At 40.3% G+C, this 23,375-nt stretch overlaps 1 protein-coding gene across 2 annotated transcripts; it reads left to right on the top strand.

The window, feature by feature from the left end:
* The first annotated feature begins 127 nt into the window (after positions 1–127).
* cobll1b (cordon-bleu WH2 repeat protein-like 1b) lies at positions 128–21,596 on the top strand. Of its 2 annotated transcripts, XM_069153740.1 has the most exons (14): positions 128–523; positions 738–818; positions 12,726–12,914; positions 14,133–14,337; positions 14,432–14,657; positions 14,842–14,886; positions 14,963–15,057; positions 15,270–15,506; positions 15,604–15,733; positions 17,096–17,318; positions 17,412–17,497; positions 17,687–19,122; positions 20,405–20,546; positions 20,633–21,596. In XM_069153740.1, the coding sequence occupies exons 1-13, from the start codon at positions 483–485 to the stop codon at positions 20,513–20,515; spliced, it is 3,105 nt and encodes a 1,034-aa protein (XP_069009841.1). In that variant the 5' UTR covers positions 128–482; the 3' UTR covers positions 20,516–20,546; positions 20,633–21,596. The 2 variants fall into 2 exon arrangements, with proteins under 2 accessions (XP_069009841.1, XP_069009842.1); XM_069153741.1 differs by lacking the exons at positions 128–523; positions 738–818 and adding an exon at positions 7,151–7,225.
* The last annotated feature ends 1,779 nt before the right edge of the window (positions 21,597–23,375 follow it).

Here is a 23,375-nt window from a genome sequence, read left to right as displayed (position 1 = left end):
CGTGGTGTCACTGTAGACAAATAAAGATTTTATTAAAAGGAAGTACAAAACTACAAGGCTGATGTCTTTTCACTTTATATAAAAGGACTTGCTTGTGTTGTTTTTCCACGCATGACTTTGTCCGTTTCTTTGTGTGTTTTTCTGTAATGTAAGCTTGGATACCGTCACGTTCAAGGTCCCATCAGATCTCTGAAGAGAAGGTAAACTGGATCTGAGAAACGCCCCACTTTTCCTGCTCAGTGTTGCGATGCAGCGTCTGTGATGCACAGAGAAAAGTTGTCAAGTTGTTTACAGTGTGAGGAGGTCAATGTATATGTGACTGTATGCAGTGCACGGGGAGGAGAGAAGAGGGCTAACTACACTTCAATGGTCTGCGTAAGAAGACGCAAAACACACTGCGGAGCGGAATTATGGATCATTTATCCAAACAGATTGTGTTTGCAGCAGTCTAAGAACAACTATGGTTCCCGCTTTGATGACTGATGGAAGTTGGCAACTGCTCCGAAAACCAGCTGCATTTATGGTAAGGCCTGATCCGTGCACAGTTTTATAATATAATTAAAAAAGGAGGAAAAAAAGCCTTTCATACGACTGAGATGACCTCATGTGGGATTCGCCCACATTTCAGTATTTGCCCATTTGCACTACTTGAAAGCAGCAGGTTAGACTGCAGCCTTCACAACGCTATGATATATCTCACTGAAAATGAATTGTGCTTTTTGTTTATGTTTGACTAGCCCGAGGGATTTTGTTAAACCAATGAGTTTAGACATGGATGATCATGGATCCCAGTCCCATCCACGGAGCTCTGGTCTGAGGTATGTAGAACAGTCCTTTGGATTGGCAGCTGTAATGAGTGTTTTATTTGTCAATGAAGGGAAACATCATCTGGATCTAATGGGACCATGTGTCACCAGTAGCTATTTTACTGCATTAATCATTTTTAACTGAAACAAACCTCCACGATCCTGTGCTGTGGAAAATACATTTATAACACAGAAGTAGGACAAATAAAAAAACAAAGTAGGCTATTTCCTTTCTTCCTCTGTAAAAATTGAATTCCAATATCAAATTCTTCCACCTATGAGTGTCTAACTGTGGGGGGCTGAGAATGACAACAACTGGCAGCACACAACCAGCTATTTTCTCAGCTGATGCATCTTCATAACCAGCTTTCAACTAACTTTCCTTTCACTCAGTACATCTCTGCGGAGTCACAGTTGTTGCGGACGTTTCAACCTTTGAACTCTCCTCATTTCCTGCCCTCAAGAGTTTTTGCTGAGAAAATTGCCTTGACCATATGTAGAGTTCATGGGAACTATTTTGCAAGCAAAACATTTGGCCTCCTGTGAGCCTGGTGATAAGTTCCTCTCGTGCAAATCATGCATTCACCAGGCTGGAAACCGATATTCTATAAAATACTGATTCATCATGTCCAACAGTGAAAAGAAAATTGCACTAAAGAAGAGCTGTGAGTATACAGTATGACATGATGGAATTTCTCATCAGTTTTGGTTCATAGACTCTGAGATGATGTCAGCTGCTCGTATTCCAGTGGCTGGAGTCATTAAAAGGGGAGAGTGAGTTTCCAGAGCTTTTTTACAGTCACTACTCACTCTTTTGGCATTCAAAGGCAATCTGCCGAGATTTGGAGATTTAAATTAGAGGTGAGATGGAGAAGTTGAGCATAATGATAGTTTCCAATCCAGTATGCCATGATGGCTATTGCAAAGTTTCCAGTCCTGCCCTGCATACTGTAGTTTCCCATTTGTAAAAAATAGTATTCAGGCACAATGTAAACACTTAACTTTAAAAAGAACAACCCTCTTGGTGCGACTTGTATTACATTTCACAAGTATACTTGTGTAATCTGAGAGTGCAGCCACACTCCCTGGCAGTGGGGAGTAGCAGACTACCTAAATCTCTCTGTGGTTTGACTGTTATTTGGAAAAGTAAACTGCACTCTTCCATAAGCTGCTGGGGTGTGGGGGGGGGGAGACATGTGTTCTCTGTATTATTTCTGGCTTATTTTATTTGGGGTGAATAAACCTGATGCCTCTCACTTTTTCAAGTGCAGTCATATGTGAAGATTTTATGTGACCCCCAAAGCTATGCTACATTTGTTATCCAAACACAGACCCTGCCAGAATCACTGGGCTGGCGCTTCTCCATCAGAGATGTTGCTCATACGCACAAATATTATTTAACATTAGGATGTCTTAACAACATCAGAAATGGGTGTTTCTTTCTTGCTGTCAGTTTGTATATCAGTCACTGAAAAAACCCTGATGGAGAGGCTGTTTATTATTGCAATCCACATTTTTGCCATTTGATGGAACTGCTAATTGCACAGCAAGAAATGTTTTCAATCATTCGAACTCACTATAACAGTGTGCTGCTTGGATCTGGCCCTGCTAATTGGACACACCTTAAACCATGATCTCACATGGCTGGCTTTCCTCAGGGCAGAATGTGGAATTAGTTAAGGTATTGTGAATCTCCACAGCTGTTTCCCTGACATGCAGGCAGTCCAAGGGCACAGCTGCTCACATGAGTGTACAGATGAAAAATATGGCAAGATTTACCGATCAAACTGAGATACTCGAAGAATGTTGGCATGTAGAGTTGAAACACAGTGACCAAAGTCAAGGTAGAGAAACGTGGCCTCGGATAGACGAAAGCGCTTCACAGTGTTTTCTCCCTGAAATTACCCCCAGAGACATCACGCCTGTCTTCATTTAGGAAAATATATAATTTTGTTAACAGCGTGCTGCCCTCAGAAAGTCCTCTCAGATTCTCTGTGTTCAAAAGGCCAGATAAAGGGTGTCATTCAAAGATATCCACCCACTAGATGTAATAAAGCAAGAGGAAAATGAGCACTAAGGCCCAAAGCTTGTCCGGGCAAAGAGCTGCTGTGTGTTTGAATACTGGGATGTTTTCTATGTTTGTATGGATGCTTTCTGCCTCACAGGGCTAAGACAGACTAATATGGCTAACATCCAGGGAACAGGGAATAATGGGTTGTCTTTGTTACCGCTCTGAAGCCAACGCATTGACCGTAAATACCAGTGAATACTTATTAAATGGACAGTTATGAATATTATGAAACACAATTTGTAGGTTATTATAATGTCATCATTTTTCCTTTTTTTCCCTCTCCAAAGTAGACATGATGTATTTATATAATAGTGATGTTGTTCACAGCAGCCTGTTAAGACACAGATCCTGGCTGCAGACTGGCTAAACAGACTGGAAGACCCTCTTTGTTTCTGTTGTGCACTTTTCCAGGGCATAACAGTTGGATGCCTCCCACTCTCAGCCTGTGTAACATTCAGGATGACCTCACATGAATTAGTCCTTTGTGTGAACTCAATAGGAACTTTTACACATCTCCAATAACATTCAGATGTTCTGTGTGACAAAAGGAGAAATTGCCTCGATTTGCTTGACCTTCACTATCAGTGTTTGTCTTGTTTAGATGAGATATTTCTAGAAAAAGCCGAGCCTGTTGCGACTGGCGTAGTTGAGTTTAAAACAATTCTGTTTAAGAACACAATGACAAGCTGGCAATTATTCAGCAGGGCAGGTATAAAGGTATATAAGCTATATGCTGATGACTTGATAGAGTGAACCTTATCATCTCATAACACAGTTGTTCAAACTAATGATGCATGGTATGATACTGACAAACAGCAGCCAGCAGTTTCAGTGAGGAGATTTACACCAACAGTGAGCATCAATGAGGAAAGGAAGTAGAGCTACGTAAATAAGATCCAGACGACTCATGTAGTCCTGCTGTATTTCTTTATGTCCCATCCCTCTGAGGTGTTGCTTTTATTGAAATACTAATGAAAAATTAGAAATTAGTTTGTGCTGTATGAAACAGAACTACCTAAAACTTTTAAGTGGTTATTGTGGTTATAAATGAGCCTCCTGGTTTTCCTTTTTTTTTTTTTTTTTTTTTTTTAAAAGAAAAGTAGAGGGAAAGGTGTAAAAGTTTGTCCCGTGACCTTGAAAGTTCTGGATAGTTGTGTTGTGCTTGCCTTGAGATTGTGTGAGAAGTGGTTGTAACCTTTGTGACATTAAGATTAAATTAAAGTTTTCTTTTTGGATTCCAGACATTCAATTTGCCGCTTACACTATTTGTAGTGAAATTCAGGTGCCTGTTTTAGCGCAGAGTTGCAGTGAGTTTTTTTTAATTTTATTTTAGAAACCTCAGTTCATGTGATTGGCAAAACAGGGAAGCTCCTCTGGTGTGCCTTTGAAAGATGCCCCACTGCAGACAATGCTGCATTGTTTCAGATGAAGGAACACAGTGTGATAGTTATAATTATGACTCGAGGGAAATCTCTGTCTCACCAAGCTATTTTATCTAAATGTTGGTCTATCTGTAAAAAGCAGTTTCAGTAACTGTGTGCGGCTGCTGTGTTCATTTTAAAGAAGAATTCATGAAGACAGCTTCCTCTAAGTTTGTTCTCATTACAGATTTATTCAAATTAAATGCATTTATTTGAGCATAAACAGACTGAAACACGCTGTGTGTTCTTTCCTACATGTTTTGCAATTCTTTTTTTTCTATGCACTGCCATGGGTTTGTTATGGTGTAATGTTTAGAGTTGAAATATTTGAGCTGCTCTGAGATAAAGTGAGGGTAATGTACCAGAGCAGACCCCAGTTCACCGGCTGGATTGATGTCGAGAAATCACACCGAATGATCTCAGATCTCATTATCTAACTCGCTTACAGATGTACTGACCTGCCAGCTTATTTTTGGCTCTGCTGTAGTATTAAGCACTTTACACATACATTGTAGTACAAGAGTGAACACTACAGGAGTATTACAGGAGTTATTACAGGAGTACTATAAGTGAAAAGTGGGCAGGTCATGACAACCAGTGAACAGCTGATGATGTGATAAGGCTGGTTGTTAAATATTTATCAGCATTCTACTTAATGATGCTCAGGACACCGTCCGAGTCGTGGGTTTGTCCAGGCCTGTGCTGGAGACCGCTGTGGGAAAAAGCTTTTGTTTTGCCTGCAATAATAAACGACACACATCGGAGGTGGGAAGTTCTCATACTGCTCTTTTTCTACCTAATCTCGTTCCATCCCACACTGCTGATGAAGTAATGGCCTTTCCAGACCCTCTTTAAAAAGCTTGTGTTTACTGTGAGTGACCTCTCACCAAATTACCAACAGTGCCCCTCTCAGGCGTCCCCATCCCCCCCACGGACTCTCAAATCTTTTTCTTTTTTTTTTAAAATAGTGAGATATGGCACAAGAAAAGTGTCGCGTAGGCAATACCTTAACTTAAAGGCAAAACCGTGTCAGGGGTTAACTGATGGAAATGATGAAGTGATACAGAGATGAGCGGGGACGTGGATAAGTGCTGCTGTAGTTGGATTACTTGTGGAAAGGTTTGGATGTAAGAGGGGCTGAAATGGGAAAGTGGAGTCTGCCCAAAGCTGCGAGTACCACGTAACAGATGGCAGTTTATCAAAACTACAGTGAAGAAGGGTAAATTCTCAGTTCCTTGATCTAATTGTATGTAAGTGTAGAATTGGGAAACTTGCAGACCAAAGGAGGAAGCCCGCCCTCACCGGGGACCAGGAAGAAGCTGATTTTACCTGCTGCTTAGCCTTGAATGTCATGAGCACGTCTTCTTGCATTTACTGCAGAGATGACTCTTCGGTGTCGGCCTTCTTCAATGAAATATTTCAGTGGCAGCTTTACCGTGAGGGAACCCCAACATTTACCAGGCTGCCCTCCAGAGACTGTGAGGGAAAAGAGAGAGCTCAGGAGGTGGGAGACGTGTGGGAGAAGGTTAAAGTAAGGAGAGTGTTTGTGAAGAAGGGTTAAAGGAGGATGATGTGTGAGTTCAAGTGCAGATGTTGCATCATGGGGAGGGGCACGCAACAACAGAGAAGTATGCTTTGTTGGGAATGGCAAAAATAACAGCTATAAATGCTAAAATCCCAAAACATATAGTTATGAATAATGATTTGAGATTTCATCATAACGGTCAGAACTATAATTTCCACATTCCACAAACACTGTTCTGTGTAACTCCTTGAACCCCCTCACTCCTCCTCCCTACCCTACGCTAACATCTCCATCCACCACTGGATCTCCTTATCATCTGGACTTGGTGGTGGAGTTTATAAAACGGGTTACACATTCTTAAGTGAAAGCGAAGGACTGATGATAAAGAACTGGCAGTGAGCACTTCTTTTACAATTGAAAGTTCAATTTATTGCTTCAGTACCAGACAGAGAACAGTTTCCTGAAAAAAGCTGTTGCCACATGAAGCACGCGTCAAACATTTATACTGTAGATTATAGGGCTCCGAAGAATGAGTATAAAACTTGATTGATTAAATCTTCTTCGTTAAAACGTTATATTTGAGCATGTTTTGCCTTTTTTGATAGTGACAGTGGAGATAAACAGGAACTGTAGAGAACAAGAGCAGTGGGATGAGATGCAGTAAAGGTTGCTGCTACTGTAGGTATCTATGTGGTCAGCACACTAACCACGAAGCTATCAGGTCGCCCTTTATTGATTCAATCTGATGCTTTGTTCTTCAGGAGAATCTCAATAGGCTTATACTAATGTGTCTAGAAGACGAGGTTATAGCTTCCTGCTTTTGGTTGCAAATCCTCCTGCAAACCTTTCTAGATCAAAGAAAGGAGAGGAAACAGATCAATCACTCTATTCTTAAAGTGTTGATTAAATTAACAATGAAAAAGTCTGAAAAAAACTTTTATTCTTAAGAATATTGTGTCAGTCACAGTGGGTCTTATTTAGGAGTTAAACTGTTTGATGTGAAATTACATGCAGTTAATGATCAGTTTAATGTTTTATATCTAAACTCTGGACATGAAGAAAATTAAGTAAAATACATAAATTACCACAGTCCAAATGTGAGGCTCCTCAGTGTTAACATACAGGAAGTGCTTACTGTTAGGAAAGATATGCTGTTGTTTGTCAAGAACCTCTGTCATTATTGTTTCACTCAACAGACGAGTCCACTGACATGTTTTGGGAGTGAGTCAGCAGGAAGGTGTGGCGCTGAAAAGTGTTTTTCATGATGAAAAGCAAACAGGAGAACTACCTGATTAAATTAAGGAGTGGGAGCAATTCAAACGTGTTTGTTAACCGTGTGAGAAGATAAGAAGTGAAGCAGGAGTCCGTCTCTGTTTACTCTGATGATCACATCGATGCCAGCGTGAGTAGAATTAAGCTCATTGATGATTACAACATGATAATTCAGCAGTCTTTGTCTAAGCCCTGACCCACCATTGTGAGCCCACAGGCTGCAGTGTGTCTGTGAACTGCTGCTCCACTGGCCACACCCTCAGGTTCATGTCTGCAAAAGGAGGCAAAGCTGCTTACCTTTCTGCTCATGACCAGGAGGGCAGCGCTGCCAACGCACTGCGAGCTGGAGCTCTCAGACACAGCAAGAGGGCCGACGGGATTTAGGTAGAGGGGAGATATTTCTGATGTCACAGCTTTAGGCGTGGCATTAAGGTAGGCCCTTTAAAGATATTCTGTCAGAGTTGAGTCTGTCTGACTACTCATGGGAGATACACAGCAGAATGGAAATTATTGAAGCGGGAACAACCTGAGGCAGAGAGGTAAGAGTGTGGTTGCCAAACTGAGAGGAAAAGCAGGTCTGTCACCTGCTCTCCAAACTTCTGCTTCCCCGTATGTCTTTATTATCATCCTCACAGCACTGCTGACACCGAAGTCCTCTGAAAGTGTTGGAGAGGACCTTGAGCTACTTGTGTGCTCAGTTTGTTTGCATTCTGCTAACTGTCTATGTGTTCTGACTTGAAGTGGAGGGTGTGTTGGACTCGCTGCACCGAGGCATGTTTGAGCCTGCACATCTCATGCAGTAGTTACATAGCCAGCTAGTAAACTACCGCTAGTAGAGCTCTGTGGTGTTTGGGTCATCGGAGCATCGAATTGTAGCTCCTGTTTCCTAAAATAATAAGGGTGCTGTCTGAATGTGAGTGAATAGAAGGACTTCGGTGGAAAAAAACCCACATGTTTGTTTGTGTGTACGTGAACCTTCAGTTCCCCGAGGGGCCATCCTGCTGCCCAGCAGCTGCATGCGAGCATACCGCAGTAGGCGTTTTGGTTAATCCCTCACCTTCTCAGGACCTCAGGGGAAAGTTACATTTCTAACAGTGGTTTGTTCTGGGCTTTTTCTTTTAGCTGCTTCTACTTGATCACTGTTATGTTCGATCCAGGGATTTGAATTGATTGGATGGAAAAGAAATACACAGAAGTGATGAAAATATTTCTGGTGAAAGTAATGCCACCTGGGACAAAGTGTGAAGGAATGTGGGGAATTTATATATTCCTTTGTTCAGATGGTTGAATCCTGCTGATATTCAGATTATTTGACAGATTATTTATTTTTGATTACCTGTAATAAAGCACAGATATATATTCCCACCGTTTCTTCAAACTCTCTCTCCTCCATCTCTCTGTCATTCTGTCTTTTTCACACATAATCACAGAAATATTTCAAGTATTTTTGCACAAGATGAAGCATCTGGATATTATTCTGTGCTTTTGTTTTCCTTTATTCTTTTGAGGTTTTTAGCGGATGTTTAGCTGAAACCTAATCAAGCAGATGTGAATTTACAGCCTTTATCCCTCTGTCTCAAGTTATCTTGCACCAGATATCTGTCTTTTAAACAACTTGATATTTATTGAGTAGTTATCAGTACATATTTCACATGTCACATCCGTTCCTCTTCAAAACATACGGGGTAGAAAAATCCTCTTTAACTCTTCTATTTCTGTCTGTTTTAAGGCTGCACGCAGTCAAATCATCTGATGGCTGCAGTTAAACCAAAACAGTCATTTTAACAATGCACCCCATCTTCCACTGTTTATTTATCATAACACATATTTGAGTCTGTTTGTTTCTTCCACTTAAATTCACCAGATTATCTCATGACAATGTAAGAAGTGGCACAGTGACAACAGGCCTCTTGTTTCCTGGTAGTCTGTGATCATGTCTGTCAAGCATGTTGTATTGATTGAGCTTGTTTGTGAGTGTCGGACCTCTGAGGGAAACCCTGTGAACGAGGCATCAGCACAGTCAGGCTCATTCAGCAACACAGGCCTGGATGACAAAAACAAACCAGCCTGCGTGTCTGCGTCTGTCAACTGCTGGAGGTGTCTCGGTAAAAATCCCCGATGACACAGCTGTATAAACCGAGCTGACCCTGAACCTGAAGCACAGCTATTGTTGCATGTTTCCATGCTTATTAATTAATCACTTCTATTTGGGCCATCCACCGTCCAATATCACACGATAGTTGTTGTTTTTTTCCATTGAACACTGCATATCAATCAAATTAAATCAATGTACTTACTCGACTCAGTTTTTGAAATGTGTGGATAAAGGAAACGTTTAGATACACTGCAAGATGCCAAACGATCAGCCAGAACCACAAAGTCAGACTTTGTACCCAGTAGAGAGCCCAGTGACTGTTGTAGCTAGTCTCTCTAATGTCATGGGAGGGGAATACTTGTCATTCATAGTTATATGCGATGGTCCCACCCCAACAGTATGGGAACTGCACATTACTGACATATCTAACACTCCCTTCCTCTACTGCTCTGGGCCCTGCAAAGCCCAGTTTGGGTTTTAAACACTTACATATTAAGGGACATTCAGAATAAGCACAGAGCCACAATTAAAAGACAATAAGATTTTACACAGAAAAGAGACACAAGCAAAAGGAGATTTAGTCCTGGTGGTGCAAACTGAGCCTTGGTTTGTCTCCACTGTGTAACGCATACGTTTGGGATCATGTAAAGTGGCCCACGCATCACTAATAGTTCAGATAAAAGCGTTTCCCCTGCGCATGTAGGCAGTAGTAACTTTATAAAGTGCAGAATTTAACTGCACAGTAGCTGCTAGCATAAAAGCAGCAATGTCTATAATTTGTTATCCATGTTGAGTTAACCAAAGGTAGTCACGCTTGATGTTGTTTGTTTTCTTCCAGAAAAAAGGTCCTAAAACAAAATTCTGCAGATTTCAAACTAAAATAGGGTCAGCATCATTTTTAAAAGTGTCTGATGTAGAGGTTGAACAAATACTGGAGTAGCATTGACACGAGGTGTAAACAAAACAAAAGTTCAGCAGCATATCACTGTGGATGTGGCTTCGCTCCAGTTAAATGTATATTGTGGAAAACTGAATTAAAAAACAAACAAAATCTTAATTCATGGGTTTTGAACTACTAGAACACAGATGAACTCAGATGAATTTAGAAAGGGAACAGAGAAACACAGCATGCATCATTACAACATGACTTTACGATGGAGTTGTGCTGATTTTGTCATCATGATTTTGCCTTCTTAATGTTTTTTGCCACATGTCAAATGAAAAGTCCATTATTTACTTTTATTTCTAATTTGGTCTCCAGAAACTCCTTCGAGAAATGTATTTTTTAAATTTGTGTGTTTGTTGATGGTTTCCTGCTTAATGATGACGTATAATGGGATGAATATGTAATATACCTCAAATTAGAAAACAACTTTGTTAGAGTATAACATTGGACAGGTTAGTCGTATATCTAAAATAAACTACAAAGGGCATTCTCTCAATGCTTTGTAACACTTCTTAAGTATTAATGGTGAAACTCAGAAAGGACTTTGTACACAAACCAATGGATTACATTATGGATTAAGGAATAGCTGCTGCAATCCACATTGATCTGAGTGACATAAGCATTGCAACTTCCTGCTTGGTTCACTTAATTTATTACTGTCACACACGCATGGAGGGAATAAATATAAATAACCTGTTCACAACTCATTGCAGTGTATTGTGTGAGCTTGCTGGTTATTGTTTTTAGTATATTGTGTGGCTTCATCCTTCCTGCTTGCTTTTCTGTAGCTGCGTCAGCTCTTAAAGATTTTTAAATGTGTATCTTCCTCTTCTTTTCCTGTAGTCTGGCTGACATGTGATCATGTGATCATGCGATCAGTATTGTGGATATACAGGTTGCTCTGTAGCTGCTTGAGAAAATAGCAGACAATAATACTATGAATTTTGTTCCCTAGAAAACCATGTAGCATATAGTCAGTTTAAAAGAAAAATCTGTTTGATGTTTTTTACATTGAATTGTGGCATATTTGTGTTTTTTGTAAAATAAGTAATAAGTCTCAGTGGAGAATGTGAGTAATACCAAATGAAAGATGACATGATTTTAAAGTTCAGTCCAGGAGGCCTCGGTTGCTCCTGCAGCAGTATATATTAAAACATTAGCTGCCGTAGCCTCCCGGTGCAGCTGGGGCACTATTTTCAAACTCCACAAACTTAGAAGAAGTTTTAAGCTCGTTATCACAGAAGTAGAAAATATAATTGTCACATTCGGAGTATTCAGTGTATTGTCCAGATCTATAATTATGAGCATAATGTTTTTCCAGTTTAGATTTTCCAGACTATATGATTAGTACTGTCGACAGAGTATGATAAATTGGAATCAAAAGATAAGTATTTGTCTGTTTATATATGTCATCGTGTTTTAGGGCATCCGCCCCCATAGCACTACTTCTAATCCTTTGCTACACGTGCCTCAGTGGAGCCTGTGACCTTGCATTGCTCGGATTCCTCTGTTTGAATAAGCAGTGCCCCCACGTGAGACTGCAGCCTGTAATTCAGAGCACTGGGTCTGCGAACAGCTTTTTTTGTCCATGCATTCACAGACTGAATGAAATGACACCTGAATGTGATTTCCTGGGCTCGCTGGTGTTTACTTTGCTTTCTCATCATAACATATGCTGTTTTTCGTTTCAGGAAAATGGTAGTACAAAACAAAATGTGTTGGGACTTATCTTTAAATCTTATAATGATGCTCCTGTTCAAATCAAAACAGTTTTTGTACAGTCAAAAGCTTTGAATTGTGGAAATGATGTAATTTTCTAAAATACGACTCATCAAAGATTTGAGCTGAGGGCCGGTTGACAGAAAATCTTGGTGTGAATATTTTCCTTTTTTTGTGTGTACCATCCCTGATCAGCCTGTAACTCTCACGTGACTGCCCCTGCTCTCCCACACACTATATTGACAGTTTCCAGGAATGTCCAGCCTGGAGAAATGCTCAAAAAAAGAAAAACACACTTGTGTTTGTTGTAGTTGCACGCACTGAAAAAAAAAAAAAAAAAAAAAAAAAAAAAAAAATCATGTCCACTGATGCATTGGGCGATGTCTGCACATTAAAGAAAACATACACTAAACTATTAAATCACATCTACCGGAGCTTAAAAGCTCAAGTTAAAGCACCGTTTCCACAGTGACTCATATTTAGGTCTTCCTTGTCTCATATTAATGCTCTTTCTCACATGTCTGTCTGTTCACAGCTCTTTCTTCAGGCTCAATGAGTAAATCTGTCCACTTGGTTGTCTTGTGACTTGTTTTCAAAGTGGACTTGAACTCTTTCATGTACTAGCCTAACTGTTGTCTAAAACCTGAGGAAGAGAGGGTTCCTTTCAGGCTGTCTGGTTCATTTTGATTTGCTGTCAGATGGCAGAAACCATTTAAAAAAAAAAAATTGACACGCATGTACAAAAACGGTCAAATATATATATTTATATATAAGCGTTCATGTGTGTGACTGTTTCAGAGCAATAATCAGACTTTTTACAAATACTGAAGCCACTCTGAGCATAATTTAGACTTTCTTGTCCAACTACAGGGTGTCGACCAAAAGCAAAGCACCATCCCCGCCAGGACTAAAGAAGCTGGATTCTCCAGGTCTCTCCCAGTGGTACCCAGGAAACCCTCATTTAACCATGGACCAGAAGGAGAACCTCATTGATAAAGAGCTCTCTCTGACTGTAGTTCTGCCTGGTGGAGTGGAAAAGATGACCGTGGTTCATGGAAGGTAGAGTTAGAGAACAGTCACAGTCTCACAGTCACGATATGTGATGTTTAAAAAGAAGATCATATAAAAGAGGATTATATTTGCAATTTGAGCACCACAGTGCTTCTGCTCATATTGAGCATTTTAACATGACATTTAAGTACTAAATAATGAGACTGAAGTCAGATTAAGTCATCACGTGACATTCAGTCTCTATCAGACTGAGTCAGATGGGTGGAGTAGCTGAATATTATGGTTTTAGTTAGTATGTGTACTTGGAAATTAATTGCATCTTTTTATTTTTGTTCTCCCATCAAATGATACATATGGAGCTTAATGAACTTCTTTATCTCCAACTGAATGAATTATCTCATTTTTACATGCCACAGTTAATTAATGACTCATACAAAACTGAAATACTTAAAGTGGGACTGCACCACCTAATCAGATCAACATGTTTCAACATACCTCCATGTCGGTCTGGAACAAAGTTCCACCCACACACAGCTTAGACTTTCATTAAGAGTTTACTTAAGATATTGCTATCTTTCTCACAATGCACACAGCTTATAAACAATCTTTGTGTGCTATCTGTTACACGTTGGGCTCTTGAGAGACTAATCCAGTATGAACAGATTGAATTTACCTTCTTTTCTTTCTTCACCTGTTAAAAGTGCCTCCACAACAGAGTTAGCTCCTGATGTTTATATTTGTCAGTGTGAGTTAAAAATTTAAAAAAAATTGCAGCCATAAAAGCAACCATCAAACTATCCTCAACTAAAAGCGTAGAATAAATTGCGTTCGGAGATTTTTACACCCATTTTTTAATGAGACATGAGATGTATTTTTCCTTTGTTTCAGAGGTGCTTTTCTTTCGTCCTTTTACGTCCTTTTATGCAGTTCTTTTGTTCCCCTGTTTTTGTTTGTTTATTTTATTCATTTATTTATTTGTTTGTTTTCTATTCCATTTGCTCGTTTTGGTTATTTGTTTGTTTTTCTTGTATTCATTACCTTCATGGTTTGGTCTTTTTTGCCTCGTGTTTTCTTAAATGTTTACCGGTATTGACGTTATGTATGACTATGTTTTGCTTCTCTGTAGAGCACTTTGTAAACTCTGTTTTTAAAGGTGCTATATAAAGAAAGTTATTATTATTATTATTATTATTATTTTCTATGAATGTTAGATTTTGTCATATTTTTTGCCAAACAAGTCATCTTTTTTTTCTTTTTGCCTTTCAGCAAACCCCTTATGGATCTATTAGTGACACTTTGTGCAAAGTATCACCTGAACCCGTCGGGCCACACCTTAGAACTGGTCACTGCCAACAGAAACAACATCAAGCTCAAACCCAGCGCTCTCATAGGAACTTTGGATGCAGAGAAGATCATCCTTAAACCTAAAGGGGAAGAAAAAAATAAGAAGACAGGTCCTCAGATGCCAGAGGTACATTAACCCCATCAGGCATGTTGTCACTCAGTAAGCACCGCATGTTGCTGTTCATGTTGAATGAACAAAGTTGGACATTTCTGTTCTGCAGGCAACCGTTCGGATGGTGATCAACTTCAAGAAGACCCAGAAAACGATATTACGAGTAAATCCTCGGGTTCCGCTTGCTGAATTCTTACCGGCAATCTGTGAGAAATGTGAATTTGACACAGAGACTACAGTTCTGTTAAGAGACGTTCAGTCACTGACCCCTTTGGACTTGTCCAGTTCTCTTAATGATTACGCAACACGGGAGGTTTATGCAAGAGACACAAAGGGTAAATACGAATGTATTCAAAGATCCAACTCTGCTGCAGATCGCTGCACATTACATTTTGCGGTTCAGCGTATTGAGCATCCAGTGATTCTCGTTCTGTATTTCAATATTATTATGCAATAATATATGTATTATCGAATAGACCACTTGTTTGGCACTAATTCTTATGCTTGTTGGATCTGCAGGACAACCTGTTTCTCCTGCTTGTCCAGGCTCCCCAACGTATGCAGGTAGTTCAGTTCATAAACCGTCTGATTGATATCAACAGTATTGATATGTATCTGACAAGGTTTCTTTGTTTTTCAGGAACAGTCACTCCAGGCAAGGATAAAAATCAAAAAGAGAAAGAAAATAAAGGGCTTTTCAGCAAGTTTAGAAAAAGCACAAAAAAATCTGAGCAGGTGAATGTTCTGTAGTACAAACATTATGTTTTGTTGTTGGACGGTGAATTAAGATTTGATTTACTGACTATGCAAAAATGTAGCTGTGTCAGAGTAACTTCAAATGCCGACAGGGAGGTTTGTTTACTTTGGTTTGCTATTAGTTAATGTTCACTATGTTGTTTGGAAACTTGCTTCTTATCACGCTCTGATTGGATGTTTGTTCTTTAAAGCCAACGACGGCCAGCGCCCCAGCTTCTCCTGTGCTTGTGAGCAAGCCTCGACCGCTCAGTATGGCCTTACCTAGCTCCAACTCCTCTCCGTTCAGCTCTTCCATAATCCCCACCGATGTGCCAAAGAAGAGACGTGCACCCCAACCCCCGATCCTGGTGTCCCAGCGCTGCCCCTCAGACTTCAGGACTCACCAGAGACTTCACTCTGAACCCAACAGCCAGCTGGACGGTGATCAGGTCAATCTGGGAGCCGCGCACACTTGGCGTTAATGGTAAAATGACGGGAATGTTTTGTGAGTTTTTGTGCATTGATGATATAAATCTTGTTACACAGGTGTCTGGTTTAAGTCGTGGGTCCTCAGCAGAGTCTTCACTCAAGAGAACCAAACGCAAAGCTCCTCCTCCCCCCACATCTCCCAGTGCTGTCGTCCAAAAGTCTCTTTCTCTGGAGGACAATTTGCAAGGTTTGCCCTTGTTTACATTTATTCATTTGTGTATTATAATTATTATTATCAATGTTTTATCATCCCAAACAGGGGCTGTAGGGTTCATTGTATCACATTAAAATTTTGGTTTATATTAATTTGGTTTTAGTGTGAAATAAATTTGGTCCAATATGTGACTTTGAGTTCAAAGGCAGAGACAGATGTACTCCACTTTGCAGCCTGAAGCTACACTTTTTATTTTATTTGGCTCTTGTGCCTCCTAGTGGTTCTTATAGAGAAGTGCTTCATTTTAAACTGATTACAGACCTTGTTAGGAGACATGATCACAGTATGTGGCTCAGCAAATGCACAATGATTAGTCTACACAGGTTGACTTTTCAACATTCAATTTTTTTTTAAATTTTGATCTCTTTTGTGAATAACACTTTGTGCCACACTGGGTCTGCTCCCATGTTTTCCACACGGCCCTTTCCATTTATCTGTTTGTTTTTCCTGACTCTATTGACTTTCTACATTTTTAGTATTATATTGTAAAATATAGATTCTTCCTGATTACAGTCACCTGTGAAATGTCTTTTTGGTATTTTTTTCTTGCTTGAGTAAAATCAATTTGCTTTGAGATACTTTCCTGTGATTGTGTCGACGCATGAGACCCTCACTGTGTTGTCCTGTAAGGGAAACTCCACCCGTCCTGCATACAGAGGGATTGAACAAATATTTTAAATATTTCTTAACTAAGGTTTGTTACCCATAATCCCCTCGCTAACAACACATGTCTGAGACCTCACTGATAGAATGCATAATCACTGTCTGCTTGTGTTCAACGTCATGTCATGCACAGGTTTCTCCTGATTTTTCTGACACTAATTTCCCAGAGAAAGATCACTTCCTCTGCTCTTCCTCTAGCAGCTCAGTAGATACTGAGATCAGAGTAAGCTTTGTTTAAGTAGACTTGAAATTCCTTTTGCTCACAGCTCTGCTGCGATGTGCTTCCTACGAGGGCTAGATTAAGAACTAGAGAAGGGAGAACGAGATGTAAAAGATCATTCAACTTAATCATTAGAAAGTTTAAATTGGAAAGTGAGCCATGAGTAGATAAACGTAGGTGGATGTTTTTTTTTTTAAATGCAGTTAGTGGAAAAATATGACAACAACAGTAAAACAAAACAAATAATAAAAGCAGTTAATGAACCTTTGAATTTCATCCAACTGTCCAATCATTTTCAAAAATCATATTAAAAATTGTCTATACTTTACAGCCAACACAGAAGTTGGCAAAGTAATTATTTAAAAAAAATGTTTCTCTACTCTACTACCTAATAAATCAACGTGCATGACATTTGTATGGTCATCGATTCGTCTTGTGATGATGTCTTACAGTGACTGCAACTGGCAACACACTGGAGGAAATAATGGAGCAGGAGGAGACGACTGCTTCTGTAATGTCTGCAGCTGCCAGTAACACCCAGGACGAGGACAGCAGCCTCAACATGTCACCTGACGTCTCGTTGCATTCCCCGTCGCCAGATACTGAGACACAGAGCACAGTGTCAGCGGAGGGCAGTGGGGAAGATCAGTCTTATGATCTGTCCTCGGATGGCAAGTACGAACTTTAGTAATACTCCTCAAGGCTCAGCCATGTTTTTCTCATCAGCATTAGCAATACTTTTAATCCCTCGTTTCATGATTTTTACAGTCAACTGCAGAGCACAGTGGATGATTGTGTAACTCTGAGTGTGAAGAAGACTGACGGGACCGGCTCGTCTGAACTGGCCGATACTGGTGGGTTTTCACTTGGATTATAGTAGAATTGCAGATATTATCTGTGCTGCAGATATTCTGCACACACCTAACGTTACCTTTGTTGAATTTTGCTGAAATTAAGCACGTCTATTTTTTCCTTTCCTTTTTCCTTCTTAAAGAAGGTGAACACACCTGTTTTATGTGACAAATGTCATTTTGTCTGTACAGATAGTGGTCCACTTCAAGTTGAAAATGTAAGCCCAGATCCCATCTGTGAAGAGGCTACAGCTGACGGTGCTGAAGGTGACTGCAGTGCTGCACCCAGCAGCCTCCCTCCACCTGTGATGCAGCGTGCAGAAGCAGAGGCCTCCGTTCAAGCAAACACTGAATGCCTCTGGGAGCCGACTGAAAGGTTGGAGAGTCCCGCGGCCATCAGCACATCACGCCCCACTGGAGAGGATGCTCAAGTGCAAACAGATTTCACACAGCTCCCTGATCCTCCACAACAACACATGGACCAAGTTCCTTCATCAGTAAGTGCGCCCGCCTTTGAATCAGCGGGGAAGAAAGATATGGCCACTTTGACAGAGGAGCTGGAACCCGCTGACCTCAAACAAGCCTCATCCCACACCTCAGAGACCTCATCGTGCCAAGACTCAACACTAAGTGCCCCCGCCACAACAAAAGCACCGCCCATGTATGCCACAGACTCTGAGCCAAAACCCAAACCTTCGAACGAGCTCACAAGGGACTACATCCCCAAGGTGGGGATGACTACATATACTATTGTGCCTCCGAAATCTCTGGAGAAACTGAGATATTTTGAAGTTGCACTGACACTGGAGGCGCCTCCTGAGGCTCCAGAAGAGGGACTTAATATTTCCTCTCTTAATATAGATGAGAGGATGGAACAAAGCGGACAGACAGAAGTCTCAACAGAAAAAAGTGAGCTTCGTTCTACTTTACCCAGGGAAGCCTCAGTGACTAGCACGACTACTGCTCAACACACTGGTAATGGAAGTATACCTGAATCCACTCCTTCCTCATCTCCAACAAGTTTACGTAACACAGACGAGATCTCGTCCTCGGCTAATGGGGCATCTCAAGCAGGTTCACCAGCTGAGGTCAAGGAGATGAAGATTCCACCCGCAACTAAACCCAAGCCCGGCTCTTTCCGATTGGCACAGCACAAAAAACCACCTGGGTATTATGTAACTTCAGCAGCAGAGAAGCGTCTCGGTGCCGGTCCTGCCTCCGGCCTAAAGGAGGCTCAAGGAAGTGCAGAGAGAGCAAAGTTACCGTCCCCTCCTCTTTCACCTCCAGTGCCGTATCAAGAGGAGACACCAGGGGCCACTAATGTTCAGCTGAACCCTAAACAGGACGACAGGCATGAAGCCTTCATGCGAATGACGAGGCAAAGTAGTCTGTCACCGAGAGAGCCGAGCGTTGGGTTAAGCTTGGAAAAATTAAGGAGCTTTGCAGCTGCGAGGCCTTACTCTCCCACAACGCCATCCCGCTTCGCCCAGGCAGTGTCCTCTGCTGTGAAAAGGAGCCGATCCTTGTCCCACGGGCCAACGTCCCCTCCCTCGACTGTATCACCACCGGTCTCTCCAATTACAGGTCACTCATCAGTCATAGAGTCAAAAGGATTATCTACACTCAAGGTTAGTGTTGCTAGTGTAGCATGCTGACGTTAAAATACTTAAATGAAAGAAGTGAAAATCTATTTTCCACTCATGAGACTCCAGTCGATAGTCATAGCCTTTTATTATACTTTAACTCATACACAGACATATTTGAGAAGAAAAACACTCTGCACTCCTGATCAAAGAAGCTTTTTGGTTTTCCCTTAAAGAGTTTTACAGAAGGACTGTGATCCCACTCTAGTCCACTTCTTGGTTTTGTAACTGCTGTGTTGCTTTTTGTTTTGTCTTATAACTTGGAGAATAATTTGGAATAGCTCCTGTGACCCCTCGACTTGGGTTTAATATAAACTATCTGCTGTATTATGAAGTCCTTTGAAGGCAATAAGCATTGGGGAAGGAACGTTTATTCTGTCCGGTTCATTTGAAATGAAGGCTCGAGAAGGTTGTGGTGTATCATTTTGTATGTTAATAATTTAGTATTAGAGAATAATAGAAGTCAAGTATAGAGTGAGAGGGATCCGCTGAGACAAAGAGGAGAAACCCATTTGTATTTCTTGTAATGATTTGTGTGGCGTGTTCACAGACTGGTGAAGGCTGCATGTTATCGGAGCTGGTTGATCAGGAGAACTTGCAGCTGTGACTTCAGACTAAACTCTTCTAATCTCCGTAGAGTGAATATAGAATTGGATTTCTACATGCGTCGTCCAACGTGTGGGCTTTCTACAGAAGTTCATGATTCAAACAATTAGAAATAGACCTACAAATACTGAAGTAATATTTGTCCACAAGGGAAAAAATACTGCTTCTTCCAGTTGAACTCTTTTGTGGGGTTTACAAGATTTTGGGGGTTAAACAAAAACGTTTTATTAGCATTGACGCTCAGATACTGCCATACAGTGCATGCCATGAAATTACAATTTTAAGATGTAATGGTGATATTATAGAAATTAGACTGTAGATCCTGAACAGAGTGAGGTCGTGCCTCTCTTTATTTTATATATATAAGTTTATATGGATTAGCATTAAGCACATTTTAGCACATTTTGGCAAATTAAAACACCTCGCTAAAGTCACATTGCACTTTCACTCAGTGAAGTACTTCAGAAAATAGCCCAAACATTTCCAGAGTAATGCTGTTCTATGCTATATATCTGTTTCAGAGAGATACGTCTCCAGGGTCATCATGGCCGTGGGACCAACAATTCACACCTCACTTCGTGTCCTGTAGGAATACAGGAAGTATGTTGTCTGGCATAGTACATCACCAGTGACTGCATTGTCTCTTTTTTTAACATCACAGGACTGTGAAAATAGAGAAGTGGACGGCGACAGCTCCACTCTGCAGAGAGAAGAGGGTGAACCTCCATCTTTCAGTGACACTGTTGAAATGGGAGGAGAGAGCAGTCCATAGCAGCGTCGATTCTTCTGACTGCATATCTACAGTAAGAAAAAAATCCAACACTTTGCAATGTATGATTTGAATGTACAACAACACAAGAATGAAACACTGGTTTTCTTTTTCTTCCAGGAGGAGCTTATCCTGTCTACTTTGAGGTCTCCACAACTGTTTATGCCATGACACAGAATAAGTCTTTTGTTTTACCTCTTTCAGACAGCATACATAAAAAGATGTATTTTGATAACACTGGGCAACAACATTTTTACTTTTTTGTCCCTCAAACTAAAATAGGGGGACATTTTAGTCCTTTTTATGCAGCATGTTTTAATTTGTTTTTAGAATTTTTCTTTCAGACGTGGTTTTTAAATGACAGTGTGTATCACTTAGTCATAAATAAGGCTGTTGTTACACTTAAAATGTTTACACACTTCTAAAATGTACAAGTGTAGGATTTATATTTATATTTGGCCTTTGAACATCCCTCGTTAGTGTCCAGTCTTAGTTAGTTTGCTAACTCGACTTTCCTTGGTACTGGTTTTCCATGTCCATGTGTGTATACTGGAAAAAATAGCTGTGGGTGACAGAGAAATACTGAAAACATATTTGAATTCAGCGTGCAAAATTACATACAAAACAGGTATTAGTTTGTACGGGACAAAATCTCCGTTAACCAGTGTAATTAATAATGGCTGCGTTTTGGTTTATTTCCTCACATCATTATCCCTGGCTGACTTGTATATTTTAGTGCTTCTCTTTTGTTTTGTGTGATGACTATCTTGCATTTAATGCATTGCTGTTGTGAGTGACCAATGATGATAAATGACAACAATTCCATAAATTATTAGACTGATTTCCAGAGTTGTAATATTATTGGGTTTATTAAAGAAAATGTATTATCTAAATAATACCGGGCGTGTAGGCCAGACCAGGTCTGACCTATTTGGTAAATGCTTCTTCGATTCTACATCAGATCTATATTTAAGTATCACAGAGTTTGGATTGAGGTATATGCAGACATACACTGATGTGTACAGTACACTTGTTCATGTTCATGTCAAACAGTGTTGTTACGAATAAAGCTTTTATCAAGTCAGTTGCCTGCATTGTTATCATGACTTCCATGTGTGCATACATGATGCACACATTCTGCATAAATCTGCTGAAATCGGATCCCTCTGATTACAGGTTGTCAGTCACAACAGGTAAAACGGGATCCCAGTTGGTGACGTTACAGTAGCGCACCTGTGCTCCACGTGTGAACCCGTTGAGTTTCATTCCTCACTGCAGCAGAGACATGAAGACCTGCGCGCGAGGCTCGACTCGGAAACTCCACACGAGGCAGAAGGTAACAGTTTGGAGTCGATGCTGGTGCAACAGGAACAGGAGGACTGCGACGCAAAGTGCATTTGTAAAACAACCTTGTTGCTTTTTTTCTATCGACTTATAATTGACATTCCGTGTTGTTTAAGTCGTTAATGGCTTTGGTTGGAAAAAGAAAAAGAAATTAAATGAAACTGTTTCATAGACAAGTGATTTACAGCTGATAAAACAGACGTTCCTTGTTTAGTTTAGAGAAGATGACATTGGCAGTAGCAAATAGTTGCTATAAAAGCAGTGGTGAAATAAATAGATTATAATTTATAGGATTAGCCAGAAAATGCATTGAAATCACATGATTTATACAGTGATGCTAAATGTCTGATGAATTGACAGGTTATAATGCATTGCTGTGGATTAAATGCAGCAGTAATATTCACCCAAAAACCACACATAAAATAGTTCAAACCTAACAGGAAGCATTTTCCGTATAGTAAGTTTTACTTTTGATATTTTTAGTGAATTAAGATGATAATACTTGTGCATTTACTTAAAAAGGGTTTTAAAAAGAGGGACTTTCACCTAGTGGAGTATTTTAACAGGGAGATATTAATCATTTTAAGGACTTGAATACTTTTTGCACCACTGCTGAAAAGTCAATTATTTGGCTTTCAAATTAGAAGCTATGTCACCAAAGGACCTGCTTAGAAATGAAACCGTTCTCAAAGTATGCAGCCGAGAACCAAAAACATTTTCATTCTTCATCACAAAAGCTTTTTTATGGGACAGCTAACATCGTAGTTGTCAGTAGTTGAACTATTGATGGAATCAGGAACTCTAAAGTACATAGAGGAGTTTTGGAAGTCAATTTTTAAATAATCAACCAAAACTACTAAAGCAAGAGAAGTGAATCTTTTTGCCCGATAATCCAAATCATGACAGATTCCTGGTGAAAGAATGTTTTGGTCGAGAAAATCAAAGTCTTCGACTGGCCTTCAGGGTATTTTAAAGCCATTTTTGACTGGAGCATCCAAATACTTTTTAGGGCCTCTATGATAGACATAACATAGAGCTGGGTTATTGTGACAGATGCGAAGGTAGGAAGGTAAGAAGGGTGGATTAATGGGGACAGAAACACTCAGGTTGGACTGATTCATCTGATTTCCCAGTCAGAGGCTTTTTTTTAATTTTTTTTTTTATCATTTTGAGATTAAACATTGTACCTTTTCTGTATATTTTCCTTTGAGAACAACCGTGCGTTGACGAGTGCGTCAGCTTGGCATATTTACCAGCATAAGTACAAAAGCCTTTCCTACTGTTAATGTAGTGAGGTATTGCTTTAACCCTACGCTGCCTGTTAGCCTGTATCTTCAGTAGCCTGTCTGCCTGGTCAGACTCTGTTACACATTACCTTTCAGAAAGATGTTATCATTGCAGCCATCCCCCACATGGAGCCTGTCACTGAATGACACAGCCAGCAACAAAACCAATCTGCTGGGCTGGCTGCTCTTTACAACCACAGGCCTTCTACAGTGTGCTAAGTTTAAAGTACAAT

This window comes from Embiotoca jacksoni, unplaced genomic scaffold, assembly GCF_022577435.1.
Source record: "Embiotoca jacksoni isolate LCO1_2020_lvr unplaced genomic scaffold, fEmbJac1.0.p SCAF_2, whole genome shotgun sequence".
NCBI classification, from domain to species: Eukaryota; Metazoa; Chordata; class Actinopteri; family Embiotocidae; genus Embiotoca; species Embiotoca jacksoni.
Note: the sequence above shows the minus strand (reverse complement) of the source record. Positions and strands in the feature narration are given on the sequence as shown.